At 42.7% G+C, this 17,295-nt stretch overlaps 1 protein-coding gene and 1 long non-coding RNA gene across 2 annotated transcripts; one reads left to right on the top strand and one right to left on the bottom strand.

Annotated features, from left to right (window-relative positions):
* Positions 1–2,288: 2,288 nt before the first annotated feature.
* On the bottom strand, positions 2,289–5,820 carry LOC136443715 (uncharacterized). The gene is made up of 2 exons (XR_010757202.1): positions 5,281–5,820; positions 2,289–2,981 (listed from the first exon to the last, which is right to left on the bottom strand). It is a non-coding gene; the product is annotated as an uncharacterized lncRNA (long non-coding RNA).
* Positions 5,821–13,335: 7,515 nt separating this feature from the next.
* On the top strand, positions 13,336–16,944 carry LOC136442145 (uncharacterized). The gene is made up of 7 exons (XM_066438847.1): positions 13,336–13,592; positions 13,811–13,992; positions 14,279–14,443; positions 14,894–15,057; positions 15,481–15,670; positions 15,851–16,007; positions 16,562–16,944. The coding sequence occupies exons 1-7, from the start codon at positions 13,518–13,520 to the stop codon at positions 16,742–16,744; spliced, it is 1,116 nt and encodes a 371-aa protein (XP_066294944.1). The 5' UTR covers positions 13,336–13,517; the 3' UTR covers positions 16,745–16,944.
* The last annotated feature ends 351 nt before the right edge of the window (positions 16,945–17,295 follow it).

Here is a 17,295-nt window from a genome sequence, read left to right as displayed (position 1 = left end):
TTTCTAAACAAAGATGGATGTGAAATGTGCATGGTAGAGCCTGTGCTTTCTCCACAATGCAAAACGACCAGCCAACCAGCCAATGTACGGGAAATATCTTGGTTCTACATGGCTGAAATTTGAAGAGATATGACGTTCAGAGACTCACCTCACTGTCGGACCCATATGTATACATGTACGGCCCGCTGTTGATTTTGTTGCCTGTCCTCACGATCGCCACTTCTTCCTGCAAAATACCAAAGTGCTTATCGACATAGGCTAACAGCCAATGTATGGGTATTGTACAAAAATATATTTCCTCACTTCAAAAGCTTATCTGCGACGCCTATATGGGTTTTTTTCATCGGGGTGGATGCATCACAACATTCAAAATGCATCGCTCGTATATAACGTACATTTGGTTAAAGAGGACTCTTCGCTCAATCGAATGTGGAAGCTTTGTATTTGGCGTAGGCCTCAGTTTGTGGTCTGCTGTTTTGAAGTGATCTTTTTTCGGTGTTTTTCTTGGGTACGTGGTAAGTCTGAGTGACAGCTAGTGTACATTTCTAAATCTAAAGCAACAGCGCCTGGTTTTCGAAGAGAAACATGGTGTTGGGGGTCAATACGCTCACAGCCTGTCTATGTACGTGTAGGACGATGCTGCCAACGCTAAGGAATCGTTTGTTTTTAGACGACGTGAATGAAGGAGCTTTAGACAAATGTTGTTAGTGATAAATGTCTATCTGTTAAAGAGACAAAGTCGTGCCTTACTCTTGTCTGCGAGATCTCGTCAAGTTCTTCAGGGTCGAAAACATGTCGACGAAAGACTGGTCTCCTGGCTACCGAGCGTTTCCGCTTACCCATGGCTCTGGATCTGACTGTCGGTCCGCCGCTGACAGCTGAAAGGAGGCCGCCTCCTTTTGCCTCCTCCGCGAGGTTATAACAGGGCGTAGTGCTAGATCTAGGGTGGACTAATCCAATCTGGCTTCCTTGTGTCCAAATTCGACTTTGTACAATGTTAACGACACTGCCATTTGTTACGTATCTGACTTGTAATTTACAAGCCTGTCACAGAATTGTGCCAGAAACCGGCCCATCCGTCATAGAGAACCGTGTTTGGAAGTGGTGCCGCTGTTAATCCAGACATTGTCCCCAGCAGTGACCCATTTATAACACCTGTCAAGCATCCTGTGGCTGTTGTAGATACTGTATTTTTCATGTTTTTCTTAATGTTTTTTTGTTGTTGTATCGCGTAATGCTAGGGTCACATTTCCAAGCCGGGTCCCGGCCGGGCAGCTTGTGGGAACGAAAATTATGACATAGAAGACAATAAAACACACAAAACTTTTTGAAAATTGTTCCTTACCATACGCTATGTATATTCTTGATGTGCAGCTTTTATTCTTTGTTTTCTCAAACAGCCCGGTCGGGCCCCGGCTTGGAAATGTGACCCTAGCATAACCGGTAAACCGCCCCAAACACGCCAGTTTTGTACTCTTTAGTGAGTACAAGCTGTGTAAGACAGGGCTGATTGATTAGATCTACTCGCACCGTGACGTACCCCTACACTCATCTATATCATTAGTGTGGTACTTAAGGGGGACTCAACCCCAGAAGCGGGTGTTATTTTTTTATGAAAACAAAAGTAACCAAATTTGTAACATTTCATCACATGAATTTTATGATTCAGGAACTGAATGCCCCCCCCCCCCCCATGCAGACTACACCTCGACCTCCAGAGCCAATGTTCTCTTTATCGGGGCGTGACAGTGAGACACGGGGATAGACCGACTTGGCCCTAAATGGAAACCGTTCACCACTAGCCTCCATCTTAATCCCCGGCAAAGATTCTTATGGTTAGTTGTCCTCTTGTTGGCTCCAGTTTCGCGCCAACGTGATTGATATAGTCTACTTGCCCGAACCGACAGTAACAGATATTCAGAATACCCTTAAATGTTATCATCAGGTTGGAAATCCATTTAACATAGTTTTCTGTGGTACACAACCGTATTCTTGTCTCTACCGACAGTTTCGGCAGCTATTCTCACGGTTAACTTCATCAGGGCAAAGTGAACGTCCTTCTGCCCTGATGACGACAGAAGAGCAGTTGTCAAACTGAAAGTCACTCTGCCCTGACGGAGACAGCAGAACGGCTGCCGAAACTGTCGGTAAAGATGAAAATATTGTATTTTGAGATACTTATGATAGTTACTAGTACTCTGCTAACGTTTCACGCCGTAGAAACCTGCTTTTTCTAAGGGCAACTGTGTGAAAGACTGTAACTAGATGAAAACTGCGAACACACACACTTCCCTTTATGTTTCTCTTTATTGTCAGACGATTTCACCTCAAGTTAATGATACGCATCTACAGACATATCAGGACAAAAAGGCCGAGGACGGCACGAGCATGCTGGGACCTTTCCGAGACGTTTCTTCGAGACAGCACTTCGCGAGGAAGCAGCTAAAGGAATTTAACAATGTATAAACCTTAAGCGTCATATAGTATTAACCACCTCTCTTTCCTTACAAATACCGCGTGGTAGATAGAAAAGGCTAGACAATCAATTCTTCTTATACAGTATACGTACTTTCATATAAATACGTGGATGTTCTAAATTTTCGTTTCATTTCGCTACTAAGGTGATATCAGTATCTTCATGTGAGAAGTCCAGCTTCATTCTACAAACCGAAATCATCCTCGCCTAAATATCCTTCGTTACTCGACCGTCACACAAACGATACACTCATTTGTTCCCTTCGCGAACTCTTACTGCTTATCGTGGACTGGCTGGTGCTCTTCTGCATCGTTTCCGTCCCAAGTCCTCGAGCCTGCCTTACAGGTTTGGTCCGCCAGGTGTCGGTCATGGGTCCCTCTATCTTCCATCCGCAGCAGCACAGCCACATGAGCGACGCCAGGATCAGGCCCAGCATCAGGAACGTGATGACGGAACTGACGTCAACCGCGGGAATATCCGTGGGGTGAGGCCCCGACGATCCAGCCTGTGGGGCAATATAAGTTTGACTATTGTTAGTTTTGCTCTAAAATAATAACATTAACGAGAAGAACATAAGTGGGATGAGGACTTGACGAATTGATCTGCAACATAGGTATCATCAGCTGTATTGCTCTAAAATAGATGAGCTGACGTCAACCGCGGGAATATCCGTGGGGTGAGGCCCCGACGATTCAGCCTGTGGGGCAAGATAGATTCCGTTACTGTTAGTATAGGAGCTGGTTTGCAAACAACCCGTTTCGGAGAATATCTAAACGGTTTGGAGCTAGCGCCTCGGACTAAAACAAATTGAATGTGAACGGGTTCTAAATTAGATGACGTCAAACGTGGGAACATCGACGATCTGGTCTGTGGTACAAGATACAATTCATCACCGTTAGTATATTGTTAAGCAATAGATGAATTGAATCAGCAGCGGAGACATCGAGGGGAAATGGCGCCAACGACCCTTTTCCACACACTGGGAAAGATTTCTGTTAACGATTTGCATAGACTGACCTCTCGGTATTTTTCGACCTTCGCAGTTTATATCATCATTAAACTTTTAATGATTTAATTTTTCTCCATTTGCGATGTATATCATGCACTATGCCCAATAAAGGCTTGAGGTCAACTTCAATGATAAAGTCGCCCGTTTATGTACGTCACAGACCTTCAATTGCTATTAGTGTAAATCTGTTTGGAACATTATACCATGCCCCAAGGAGGTTTAATGAAAGTGTTAACTTATATTTTGTCTGACCTTTACCTCGTCCCTCATGATCTCATAAAAAGTGACCAGCAGGCCGATTTCAGCTTCTCGTGAATAAACAAGGGCTCAAACAAATCAAACAAAAATTTCATTTGTTTTCAACTGGGCATCAACTCTCGTGCACGCGTGATGTTCTTAGAAAATGGACTAAAGCAGATAAGACTATCTCAATTCGTTATCATTGATCTGAATGTTGTTTACCCATGGATTTCCAAGAACTCTAAGAAAACGACGCCGGGTCTGCGGCCCACAAATACGGGCGGCTGTATAGAAGTTAATGGTGGGCCTGAAAAGGGATTAACGGCAGCAAAACATCAGGTATGGAAGAAGAATGTTAATTGTTGAAGTCGTTATAGGTTCATTACTCAAATAAATTGCGAAGGTCGAGTAACATCGTGGGAAAGTCAGCGGCCCGACACGTAAGAAACGCAGGAAGGCGAGGACTTGTATTTCAGATACAAGTTAGTATCAAGCTGAAAGTTGGACAGATTCTGATAAAGTGTGACGAACATTGCAGGAAAAATTATGTACCACCTTTAAGTCAGCGTCACACTGCAAAAGACTTCTTCGCCGGGGTTTGTTAATAGCCAGAAAAGTAGCCGAATGTCGAACTCGTCAGAGAATGAAGCGTATGTATTTTTGTGAATCGGTATCTACCCTTGGCCTGTTACATTGTACGGGGCTCGGTGAGATGCAAACATCGGCCGATCCCTACAGTCGCACAGTGATTGCGAGGACACCGACCGTAATGCCGACTGTCCTTCTAAAAGCTCGCATGCACACCGGGTGAGCTTTGTCCCGCTGTGAGACATCGGCGTAACGATGGACGCCCATCACCCATGCATCTCTGTGCACGACATAGTTGCTATCAGTGGCAAAGCCTGTTTAATAGCAGCAAAGACGATGAGCAGAGAGTAGCTGGCTAACATAGGATGGATGTTTGTATTTTGACAAGAAAATTGGAACGTAAGGTCTGAAATGTTTGAAATAAAGCGATATTTATAACGTAGCTGGTGGTGTCTGGCTGGTTAAAGACCAGGTACCGAACCAGCTCTACGACAAATCAGGATCTTCTGTACGTGAACGGATACCTTGAAAAATAAAAGATTTTCACTAAATAGGTGTTTTCATCAAACCATTAGTTACGTGTATATATACAGTGCAAGCATCTCCTTTCTGCAGTGCATAGATAATGTAACAATAGTACTTCAGCGGCTACCGTACGAAGAGGCGCACTTACACATCGAACACAAAAATAGCCGAAACGATCTTATATTTCCCCTATACTATCTGGAAATGCAGCTTGATCTGTTTAGTACAAACCTGGTTGTTACGCTACTCGGAGGTGATTTACCGGATATGCAATACAAACAAACAAACAAACAAACAAAATGCAATGTTAATGAACAGCTACAACAATGTTGATGAGACTGTTCTCTTGCTCCAAAAATATCTAAACATGAAAAAAACAACAGTTGGCTGATCATTCTGTTCATACAATGTCTTTCCTTAAAATGAAGGAGACACACCGTACCTTTGCCAACATGTTCTCCACAGTCTGCTCTTCCGGTTATTGTGATACAACACAGCCTTGGTGTTGTCTTGTCTTCTCCTCCTCTAGTAGACAAGATCAATGATGAAGAGGATGCCGGAAGTCGCTGTTAACCAAGGCGTAATAACGGGCGACCTTCTTGCTTACACAAAACAATAGGGGGTATTTTGTTTGTCTTTTGCTTGTTCACTGATAAGGCGCGCATAAAAGGATGTCATCTGCTGTCATTAGTCATCCCGTGTACCGTGACAGCAGCTACGCATATCGCCCTTTTTAAGCGCAACTAAATTTTATACTACTACATATTCTGAACGAATTCATATAGGAGAAAATAATCACGCGGCACTTCAAAACATACTTAGTGTCGTGTCTTGCTTTAGTGGCTAGCGATTCCGCATATAGACCCCAAGGTCGATTAAAATCGCGGCCTATCAGTATCCGCCTGCGGTCTTCAACGGCGTTTGAGGTTACCTAAAAAAACTATGCAGTCCTTTAAAGGGAGCGTCAACTAGAGTTCCACGACCGCATACCTTAGCCTTGCTAAATGATGTTAACCTTTTCGAGTGACGTATCAAAATGTTTCTCATTGATTATTCTAGGTTACTTTTGTCACATATTTGAGAGTCCTATTAAGCAATGTTCATTCTGTTGACGAAAGTTTCTCTACAGCAAATGACAGGAAATTGATACTAATCACATATGACTTGACTTGAGAGGAACATTAATTCATTTACATGTACATGATGCAAATGATGACCTAATTGCATAGTTAATGACAAATTGTATGATACAAATGATAATCAGGAGATCATATGCATAATAAGTGACAAATTGTATAGTGGAAATGACGTAAATTTCAAAATTTATTCTAATCATAATCATAGTACTAATAGTGCCTAGTGGTAAATGGTGGGATATTTATACTAGTGACACCTATTTCAAACAAAGGTAAATAACATCAAACGGAGATAATGCAAATGTGGACATCATTTGCATAATAAACTAGGAAAGTCTACAGCTTCCCGAAGAGAGATAAACCCTGATATTTGGATCATGTATGTGTAATTAAAAAGAGGAGATAATTGATTCAAATAAATAATGCTGATATTTACATAAGCAACGAGAATTGGCCGCACGGAGTCATTGGTAGCTGATGGAAATTTCTCATTTGTAATATATGCAAGTTATGAAAAAGTTGGCATTTAAGTCATACAAGTATGCAAGTTAGGTGATTTGCATAGTTACAAAAGACATTGCATGGCGAAGGTATTGGATCGTTGAACTGCTCTTAATTTCTTTCCTGTTCAGCGAGTTAATTTGATAATTGTTAATGTCTGACTCGAATCATGTGATTCTGTCATAGAAGGCCTTTGTTTGTCTGATGAGTATACCAGTTGGCGTGGAAAGATGGTCACCGTACCATCGTTTGAATCGGTCACTACCAACTGTCCGTCCGGTCCCACGGCAACGCTCCAAGGGTTTGCCACGGCCGTGAGAGTGCGGACAAAGTCCCCGCGGCTTGTGTACATGTCAACCCGCCCTGGCAGCGCATTCGTCACAATGATGTGACCCAAAGTGTCCAAGCAAATTCCTCGGGGAAAACCCGGTCCTCCCAAACCTCGTCTATATGTCCTAAATGTAAACAAGTATACCCCATGGCGATTGTACACCTGAATACTGCCTGGCATAACCGTGAGAAGGATGTTTCCCTCGCTGTCTGTGGTTACGTCTGTCGACTTTCGTTTCTCCCCAAATCTCAGGTGTAACGAGCCGTTCGGCTGAAACACCAACACTCCGCTCAAACTAGTCAGGATGACTTTCTGGTAAGTCACGTCTACTGCAATGCTGGGAAAGAATAAAGAACTTCCGACGTTGAACTTGGACAAAGGCTGTCCGTCGCGACTGTACTTCACAACCTTTACATTGTCCTTCGTCTTTCCCACTACCCACAGATGTCCCTCTCCGTCCAGGGCGACATCGCTGGGTTGCATTTTCCTCGCCCCTTCCCCCGGGACGAAGGTTTGGAAGAGGCGGAGGCGGACCCCGCCCATGGTGTAGACTTGGATTCGGCTGTTAAAGAGATCAGGCAGGAAGATCTCGTTGTCAGCAGAAACGGCTACTCCAAAGATTTTTAGAAATTTCCCAGGTTCTCTTCCCGTTCCACCGAAGGTGATCGTCTTTGATTCCTCATTTCTGCCATCGCTACCTACAGTAAAAAGATCACAATGAAACAATGATATACAACGTGGGTATAAGTAACAAGGGGAAAAACAAAATACATTAAAATAAGTAGAATGGCAAATATATTAAGTCCATTTCTACAAGTGTTTTGGTAAATAATGGATCGGACGACTTGAGCAGAAAAGCATTTTTGTTGAGGCAAGATGTGGAGACTCGTTTGGATAATTCATTTCTTATTTCATTAATATGTGCTCGTTTTTATAACGCAACGTTCATATTCTTAAAGGGGACTTATTTTATGAAATGATCTCACTGTCGGTGGTGAAATAGTAGTACCCCTTCTTTATACATGTGTCCCATATTTCCTGTTGTTATGATAGAATATATACAAAATACCTTTTCATTGTGTAAAGAACTACGTAATCATCGATCGTCCTCAACATAGATCTTTGAATATTGCAGTATTGAGTTATATCATACTTTTTTGGTCGCGATGACAACTCAAGACTTAGAATTTGTCACAGTTAAACATCAGTTCCTTCCCCCACCCTCCCCACTCATACATACACGTATACTAGGAAGTTAAAGAAGGTTACCCTGTGAGTTTGACGACATAGATAGTGTTGGCGCTGTTGTCCCAAATGAGCCTTTGGCAGTCGTTACCTGAAAGAGAGTATCAATGAGCTCAGTTTTTATGTAACAACACTTCCTATTATAGATGAGATAATAAATGAATGAGTAAGTAAACAAATTAGAAGGAATCGTCATCCTTCGACGTTTTATTACCAGTTTGCCGAAGTGGAACCATGTTAGTATAATGCAAAAGTTCAAAGGGATCAAAAATAACTTTCTGATACTTGAATTTGTTGATAATGATGATATTGGCGTAAAGTACCTGGCATCGCTTCGGGATGGTAAATGGCATATAGAGAAACGTTAACAGTCCGTAATCAGTGATTCTAGAAACCAACAGGAGATCGGAAGTATGACTGAAAAGCAAAGAAACTTTTCTAAAGCATTGTCTCCCACCTTTAACGTACGGCCAGGCGTTGTCGCCCTTCCAGAGCTGCAGCATACAGGGTGATCCGAGGTATGGGTTGGTTCCAATGTCGATGTCTGTTAATGGGAAATTATGTCTTCAGTTAGTTGCTGTACCTAATATTTCTGAATATACCCATAAAGATGTCACTGGAATGACCTATAAGAACATTTCTGGGTCAAGGAAAGAAACTTTTTGCAGTCAAAGATCATCAGCGAGAGCCAAAACGAGAACGTAAACGAAAGCGTACCATTTGAGTATCCCGCGTGCTGTTGTCGATGAATACCCATGTTAAACCTCCAAAGAGGACCAATGACAACAGGACAATAGCTGTTAGGATAGCGATGTACTCCCATCGATATTTACACCCTGTGAAAAGCATTTTTCATAACACACTTAAAACCATCAAAAGGAAGAAATCAATCGAAATGATAAAATATTAATAAAGAAAGTAAGACAAATCGGTATTGAAAAGGTACAGTGTTAGTACTGTCTTTGTGAACAACTTTTAACTCGTAAAAAGAAAATCAACCATAAGATTTCGCGTAAAGACTTGAAAATGATGCTATTCGAATCAGTGAACATCTTTGTTTTACTTGATAGGTCTCAATTATCTAAATATAAGGCAGCGTAGAGAAGAGAATTGCTCATAAGATATACAGTCTTACCACAAGTGTCTTGCTGGGGACCGTTCGGCATGTACACCGGTGCCTGAGGTGCTTGATTTCTGACGTCTCGCACTTCACTGTGGCCTCCCAGAACGGCAGAAGCATTGGTAGCACCCATGGAGGAGCTACATCCTGCTGCAATGGTCAAGGTGTCATTGTTGCCTTCTGAAACCACGTCCTCCTGACCCATATATGCAGCAGCGTACGGTGTAATGTCGACATTGTCAGGGCTGACATCTTGCGTTTGCTTGTTATCAGTGACTTTTCTTTTAGATGGCAGGTCATCATCATCCCCATATCTAACAGCATACGGTTTAATGTCGACACATAGCGTCTGTCCGTTCCCTGTTCCATTGCTCTCTGTAGCCATGTCATCGTCGTCGGCAGACTGATATTTAACAGCGTATGGCTGTGCAATGTCTGCTTGCCAGGAGGCTGGTTCCTCAGTTTCAGGATCCGGACTGGCTTGTGCCATACCGTTTGCAGCATCCCCGGATGCCACATCGGAGGGGAGATCTTCAGCCGTTGCTTCAACAATTCCTGACGATGTAGCAGTTGTTAATGATGTTGGAGCTATCTCTGGCTCTGTTGAGGTTAATTCATCAAGTTCGGGGTTAACATTCGGAGCGTACATCGGATTAGGGTTGCGGACATTTGGCTGGTACGCCGGGTTACAGTTTGGGCCATTCTGTGCGTACATCGTATTGGGGTTTTGAGAGTTAATCGAGGTGGGATTCAAGGCCTTTTGCGTGTACATCTGATTCTGGACGCGGTCATTTTTCAGGCATATCGTATGTGGATACAGTACATTTGGATGATATCGAATGTTCTGTGCGTTACCGTCATTTTCGACAGTGTCAGTATCATTGTCGGATTCATCACAGTCTGAGACATCATTGTTGCTGTTTGAAGACGATTTCTCTTTTCCGTAGGATTTCTTCGCTTCGGTCTCTTCTGAATTTGTCGTCATACACGCCATGTGATCCTGGCACAAGTACGCAACGGTGTACGGCATAGTATCGGCTTGTGTGATGTTTACGGTCGGTGCGATCTCAGCCGCAGCACCAGTATCTGTGAGAATGCCACCAACACTGTCGTTGTCATCATCTTTGTTACATCTGCTGAGAGAACATGACTCGGTGAGGGGATCATCATCATTATCAGCCTGGCCGAAGACGAATTCCGCAGTTCCGGACGATGTCTCGTCTTCCTGTAAATCGCTGATGTCGCTCACTGGCGTTACGTCGTCATCCTGTTGTAACATCAATAAATGTTGGTTCATTCGTGGCGGCAATGTGAAGACATACATAGAGGATATACATTTCAATATGTTTTTGCAATTTTCACGCTTTCTGAAAGCATGTTCTACATCGTACTGTCACGTATCAAATATGATAACAAATTTGTGAGAAAATGGCCTTGCATTTCAACTTTTAACAAAATCCTAATGATGGACTGTATATAAGAGACAGCTGTTGTGTTAGGAACAAACTTCATCGGTATCTTTTTTATAATTCGCTTAATCTCAATACAGCCTTTCTTATCCAGCCTTCAGAAAAATATCAATACAAATATATCAATACCCCAAAATGGAATATTTTGTCTATGAATATACATGTATGTCTGGCTACAAGAGGCCCTCTTCTATAAAAACAGTTTCAAAAACCACTTCGGCCATATCTATACTTCTAGTCACAGCTTGTCCCGGTTCTGATATGATGTTGTTGTTGTTTTCAGTTCTTGTATGAATAATCCGAGGAGAGTCATATTAGTCTGACTAGTTCGATTTAGACCAATCCATGTATTCATATTGATTTTCCTTTCTGAAAAAAATAAGACAATTTGATTATGGTGGTATTGTAATGTGTCTGCCCTAAATCTTGCATAAATGTAACTAGGCTGCATTTTATCGGTTTTGTTGAGATTTTTTAATTTTTTACAGGATATCATAAAAGCTGAATGATTGGTCTTTGGTGAATTGCCATATGTATGTAGGTAGTACAAAATATTTGTCAAATATTGGGACCGCCAGGTCCACCCAATTTTTAGTTTGACTTATAAACGGTACAGGCAATATAAAAACAGATATAGAATGTTAGATTTGAAAGACAATCCTCCAAAATCGTGTAATCATTTTAAGTAACCTTTCTGTACTTGTTGTACGCCGAGGGGCGGTTATGCCGATTATACAGATACAAAAGAGGAACAACACATGTGTATTTAAAGCTTTGGGGTTCACCAGATAGTTCTGATCTTTTAGGGTATCCGTGGTGTAGAAATGTGTGCATAACTTCTAAACATGTACATCTCTTTCACTTCTTCGCCTATTGTGTCGCGCTTCGATCTAAATGTTGTTACAGAATGAAAAAAGTTTGAGGAAACGATATAACTATTGTACGCTCGAACTTTCGAAGGAAGTAGTGATGGTCTTAAAACAAAGATGGAACACTTAACTGATTAATGATTCCTGAAGTAACAATTTGGACGTTTTGTACTCACAGTCGATGTTGGCGGTACATACTCAGGATCCATGTCCAGTTCGGAATCGTCTTCAGCTAGAACACACAAGGAAACAACGGTTGCATCTTGGATGATATGATGCTGTACCCAGACACCTTCTGTGCCCATACTCAGGCGCCTTTTTTAAAGGGGAGCCACACTGTCGAAAAAACTTCAACCGAATTTCTTGATAACCAGGAGGTTGGCGAATATCAAAATCGCCAGAGACTTTTCAAGTATATTTTTTGCCAAAACATCTACCCTATCACTTTGCTCGGTAACCTGGGAACATCGGCAGATCTCTATAATTCGCACAGTTACCAGCCGGCAGCATTGTTGCTGAAAATGCCGTTTTAGAGCTCCCAGACTCGCCGGGCGAACTATATACCTGCTGTGTGCTGGATCCAGACGTATTATATGTACAGTCTTATCTAAAATCCCATTGAGGAGAGTCCAATTCAGACCAATCAACCAGCACATGGGACGTACCATTTCTGCAAGGGGTGTTGAAAAACGTATGACATATCTATATGTATGGTCTCGGTTCGGAGTTTTTTTTTTTAATTCGGGGCCGACCTGACTCGTTCCCAGAAAGGCAATAGCGCTTTTCCAAACATCCCTTTTCGGCCGATTCAATGTTTCTGATGGATAGGGGTGACTTATCTTCGAACGACAGACGAATTTGATATTTTCTGTAGAAACGTCATTTTTAGTGAAAACCGTCACTAAAAGCAATTTTCATCCCCAAAACTGCTATTTTTAGGGCATTCTTCCAAGGCCGCTGGAAGGAAAATAAAAGTTTTCCCAGGATAATGACTGATATGGAAATAAAGGTCATCATTCTGTCTGTGCAATTAGGAAAAATGAAAAAAATCGTGAGGATACGTTTTCCGCAATCCCCGATGGTGCGAAACCACGCAAAACGCACATAGAACGCACGATTCGGGTAATCAGGCGACAAAGCCGCGTTACCGTCATCGCGCACTAATACCAGGAAGTACCCGCGGACGACCAAACCTCGGAAACCGTAAAACGCTACGAAGATCGGGTTTTTCAGGAAATATAAAAGATAACGCACTGCTATAGCGATAGCCGAAAAATCGGGAGCCAAAACTAACGAGAAAACCTAGGATTTGCGTCTTATCTTCACGCACTACTTAGGTCCTTGGTCAAAACAATTCCGAACCGGAACCTTAAATCTCCTTGGTATGTGTAGACGTGAGGGACTTTATGATAAAAGAACTAGAAGTTATTCCCCAAGATGAATATTGTTACTCATGAAAAACGAGGAGCAGTTTCCACGGTAAGATATTCCATTCACTGTAGTCTAACGTTACCACTAGCAACACACACAAAAACATGACAGGTAAATCCGACTTGACAAAAAAGAGTAGAGATCCACGATCTCATATCTTCGTCAATTAAAATGATGTTAACCTTCTCGAGTGACGTATCTCATTCTCATTGGTAATCCAAATAAGTCCTCGCGTGCATAGATTATATCAGCTGATCATCATCTTGACAAATATGTGTCCAAAGCATTAAAGCAAAGAACTTTATTGTGGTATTTCCTCATTGTTAATGTTGTACTGTGTTCTGATGCACATATTTTGTGTGTCGTCATTAACATGGTGTCGCCAGATAAATGGCTAGTTCGAGAACAACGAACAATAGTTCCCATGATTCAGTGCACCACAAACCGCATGTCCCCATGGCGACCACATCGTCTCCTCCACAACGAATGCAAGAAACGTGAACCTCCTTACGACTTAAGAAGTTCAAGGACAAGGGCAATGAACTAGGGTCAATGACGTCTTAAACCACTATGTATAATGGGCGGCGGTGGTTCCAAGATGAACGCGTCCATTGCTGGATTTTCTTCCAGTGAATCTACTGACCGTTCGTCGGTGAGCATCCATTCTATATAGACATCTTCTTCCACGTCGTCTACTTGTTGATGAGTTTTGAAACGTCCTAAGCAATGCGTGGCAATGTTTGAAGCCTGTGAAAATGAAATGCCTTTTGTAAGATGCATGAATGAACAACACTAAGTTGTTGTAAAATTTGATAGTGCACATTGTTGAGTAGTCGTCTGCATGTGATTTTCTCTCCGTTTGACAAACAGACCCCCGCCCCTTCACAACAAGACGAGACATCCCCTGGTCAGCATGCGGGGACATCAAGTGACCCTGTGACCCGCCATGACCCCAACCTACAGTACTGCCGGGTTTGTGGAGTCAGTGTGCCCAACACCTTCACCTCAGCCTATCAACACTGGATGGGCAAACGGCACCGACGGAAGCTCAGGTAAGCAAAGACGGTGGAAAAAACTTTTACCTGGCCATTAGCACCCCCCCCACACACACACACGCACCCTTTCTATTGACATGCACACACAATTTGGATTCGAAGTGTTGTAAGGGAGAGAACCACCCCTGGTAGCTTTATCCATTTCAAAGCTCATTGAGAGGACCAAGAATCAAATATATGGTAGGAAAAGACACTACATGCTTTGCAACATTTCATCTCGTCTATGGGAATTTCTTAAAACATAAGCATAATGCGTTCACACTTTAATTCCCCATAATTCCAGAGAGTTGCAGGAAAATGAGTCTGAGTCTGATGACGTAGCCGTTGCCACGGAAACCCTCAGGTCAGCATCAGACTCGAGCTTGTTCACCGGACGCCTCAGGGGGAGGAAAAGGCTCAGAAACCAGCAGACTGAAAAACCATCAGACACGAAGGGGACACATTCACCGTGAGAACACCAATGTTTAATTTTCGGTGAAAAAAACCCCCGAGTGTCCTTACGTGAGGTCGACGTCACAACGTATTAATACAAGAGAGCCGCTGCCATATTGGTAGGGTAGAGTGGTATCCAAACCTATTTTAGGCTGACGTGTCTCTTCGCAAATGACGAAATAAAGAGGCCGGGCAGCTATAATAGGTTTGGATACCAGGCTACTGACAGGGTGGACGTCATAATCATGCGTCTTTTAACTTTGAGACTGTATTGTTCTAGAACAAACCACGTTGCTATACTAGTCAGTCTGATAAAAGATTAGCAGCATGCTCCACTACAACTTGACGGGGCTAGTCCGAAACTTTTCTGAATAAAATGTATTCTATCATAGTTGAAAGATAAGTTCAACACAATAAAAACAACAACAATAACAATTGAATTAGTCTTCTTTTTGGCAATCATCAGACCCAACACGAGGGAAAAACAGTCTTCCAAGGCCAAGAAAAAAGGCGGCACCAAGAAAGGCAAAGGCAAACGGAAACGGAAGTCGTCGGAGTGTAGCAACTCTACAGAATCTAAACGGACGAGACTACAAAGCGACCATGAAGATCCTAACAGTGAACGGACAGGTAGTATACAATAATGTATATAGGACTGCAGCATTGGCTCATCCTCAAGGAGAGTCAGAGCGTTAATCATTAGGACATTCAGACTTAAAGATGCATGATGGTTATCACTAGCATGAACAAACTAGCAAGTAATTATGATAATTCCCACTAAATTGCACGTGGATGGTGTTCCTTTTTGTTGATTTACTTATTCACAACGCGACGGCAACTTAAAAGTGAAAAAAGTGCTATATCCGAGCAAATGTTAGGATGCCTAACTTACAAACTACAACAAAGAGCAAAAGAATACAAGAACAAGAGATGTCATCGTTATACTGATATCAAAATAAAAGTGCTTTACCGATGGCGACATGTGCACACTATTACATTATCGCTCTAGTATTGGATGTAAGAGTAATTACTAATTGGTTCTGCGACCTACAGATTTCCCGAAAGATGTTGGACCCAACAGTTGCAGGAATAGTTTCCCTTCGCTCACGGACCTATCGCAATTGGATGGACCAAGTCACGTGACAGCCCCTCCCCTCCCTCCGGATGACGTCACACACGTCATCTTCGTGGACTTGGACAACTGGAGTCACTTTTTCCAGAAATTGCCACACGAGCTACCAAGGTGACTCGCAAAGGATTTGAAAACTATGTTAGTACTATGTCACTCTAATCATGGTTAACATACTACTTATACCTTATCAGTACCTAATCGTAACATTTGGAACAGAATGACACTTTCATGTAACACCGTTGAGCGCAATTCGTGGTCAAATGTGAACCAATCATACTCTTCTTTTGGCAGTGGTTCATTCGTGTACGGGTTTGCAGGTGGTTGCACCACCTGGCGAGAGCCTAAGAACTGCAGCGCACTGACCGCTCTCCAGCAGAACGGTTGCTTCTACATGCACCCGTCGTGCGGCAGGTGGAAGGACGCGGCGGATTTCGCCATCTGTGTGCACGTGAGTAGCAGTTGGTTGCATGTTATCAGTGGATAGGTCATCCGCATGCACGTATGGGTCTGCAAACTCTACACACACACGTAATTATCATCTATGCTCCTTTGACATAATAGTAGCCCATGGTCTAGCTTTAGGTGGTATCAACCGATATGCGGAAAGTCTGGTGGAATGAAATGCACATCAGACATTTGGCTTAATTCTGTTTTTTTTATGAGTTAATTATATAATCGTGTATGAAAAAAATGTGAAGTCTAGACCTTTCTAGATGGCTCATTCTGTGCATCTATAGAGACTGTTCATACCCGTATACCATTCAGCCAAAACTGACCGAGGAGACTGCTCAGGGGACCGATAACATAATGCATGTTGTCTATGTGTACAGGTGGTCAATACATATAGATAGGATTCTTCATGCGTGAAGGGAGAAAATTATCTAAAACGAACCACCAAAAAGTATTCACATTGTGCTGCTTATGTCAGGTATGTAGAGCCACTTTATGTAGAGGTAGTCACAGACAAACCTGTATCTTCTTTCTGTCACCCCCTCACCCCAGGCCGGTAAACTGGACGAAAGGCTGCCCAAAGAAGTGCCCTTCACCGTGCTGTCAGGCGACAAGGGCTTCTACGAGCTCGCACACCAACTGCGCATATCCAGCCGCAGGGCCCACATCGTTAACCCGCATGAGCACGACATGGACATGGTGCTTGGTTTGCTCAACAGTATCGGGGAAACTTGACCTGCAGTACTGTTTGTTGCCGACAAGTGGCGCTTTCGCTAAATGTGCAAGGGCTCAACAACCAAACGCAGTGAACAATGTCTGTGGTCAAATTGATTTGTCGGCAGCATTCCCCAATCTTTTCTTTGTGGGGGTTACTTGCGGTCGAACTGTAAGTCTGTGGAGTCTACGAATTAAAGTGGAGAAACCTCGTTAAAGAATGGCGTTTTGACTTGTATCAGTTGTATCGCTTTTTTTACACTCACTAACTTACGTTTAGGTTAACCGCACAAAATGACATTAACGACGTGAAATGTCGTTCTGCTTGTTCATCTCGTAATATCTATAAGAAGGAGATGAATGATTGCTGTGGCACTTGGCTGATTTTATGGGCCAGACAAAACTTCAGCGACATCTGAGTCTTTTTAGACGGATTAACTCTACGAGATGGTCACACGGAATTTAGAGGTCGAAGTCGCTTGTAAAAGCACAACAATTCTAATTTTACAATTGGCAACATTCTTCCTAACGGGCTTAAAGCTCCGTAGAAGCTTTCTGACAAAAGGAGAAAA

The sequence above is a fragment of the Branchiostoma lanceolatum genome, chromosome 1, assembly GCF_035083965.1.
Source record: "Branchiostoma lanceolatum isolate klBraLanc5 chromosome 1, klBraLanc5.hap2, whole genome shotgun sequence".
Classification (NCBI taxonomy): domain Eukaryota; kingdom Metazoa; phylum Chordata; class Leptocardii; order Amphioxiformes; family Branchiostomatidae; genus Branchiostoma; species Branchiostoma lanceolatum.
Note: the sequence above shows the minus strand (reverse complement) of the source record. Positions and strands in the feature narration are given on the sequence as shown.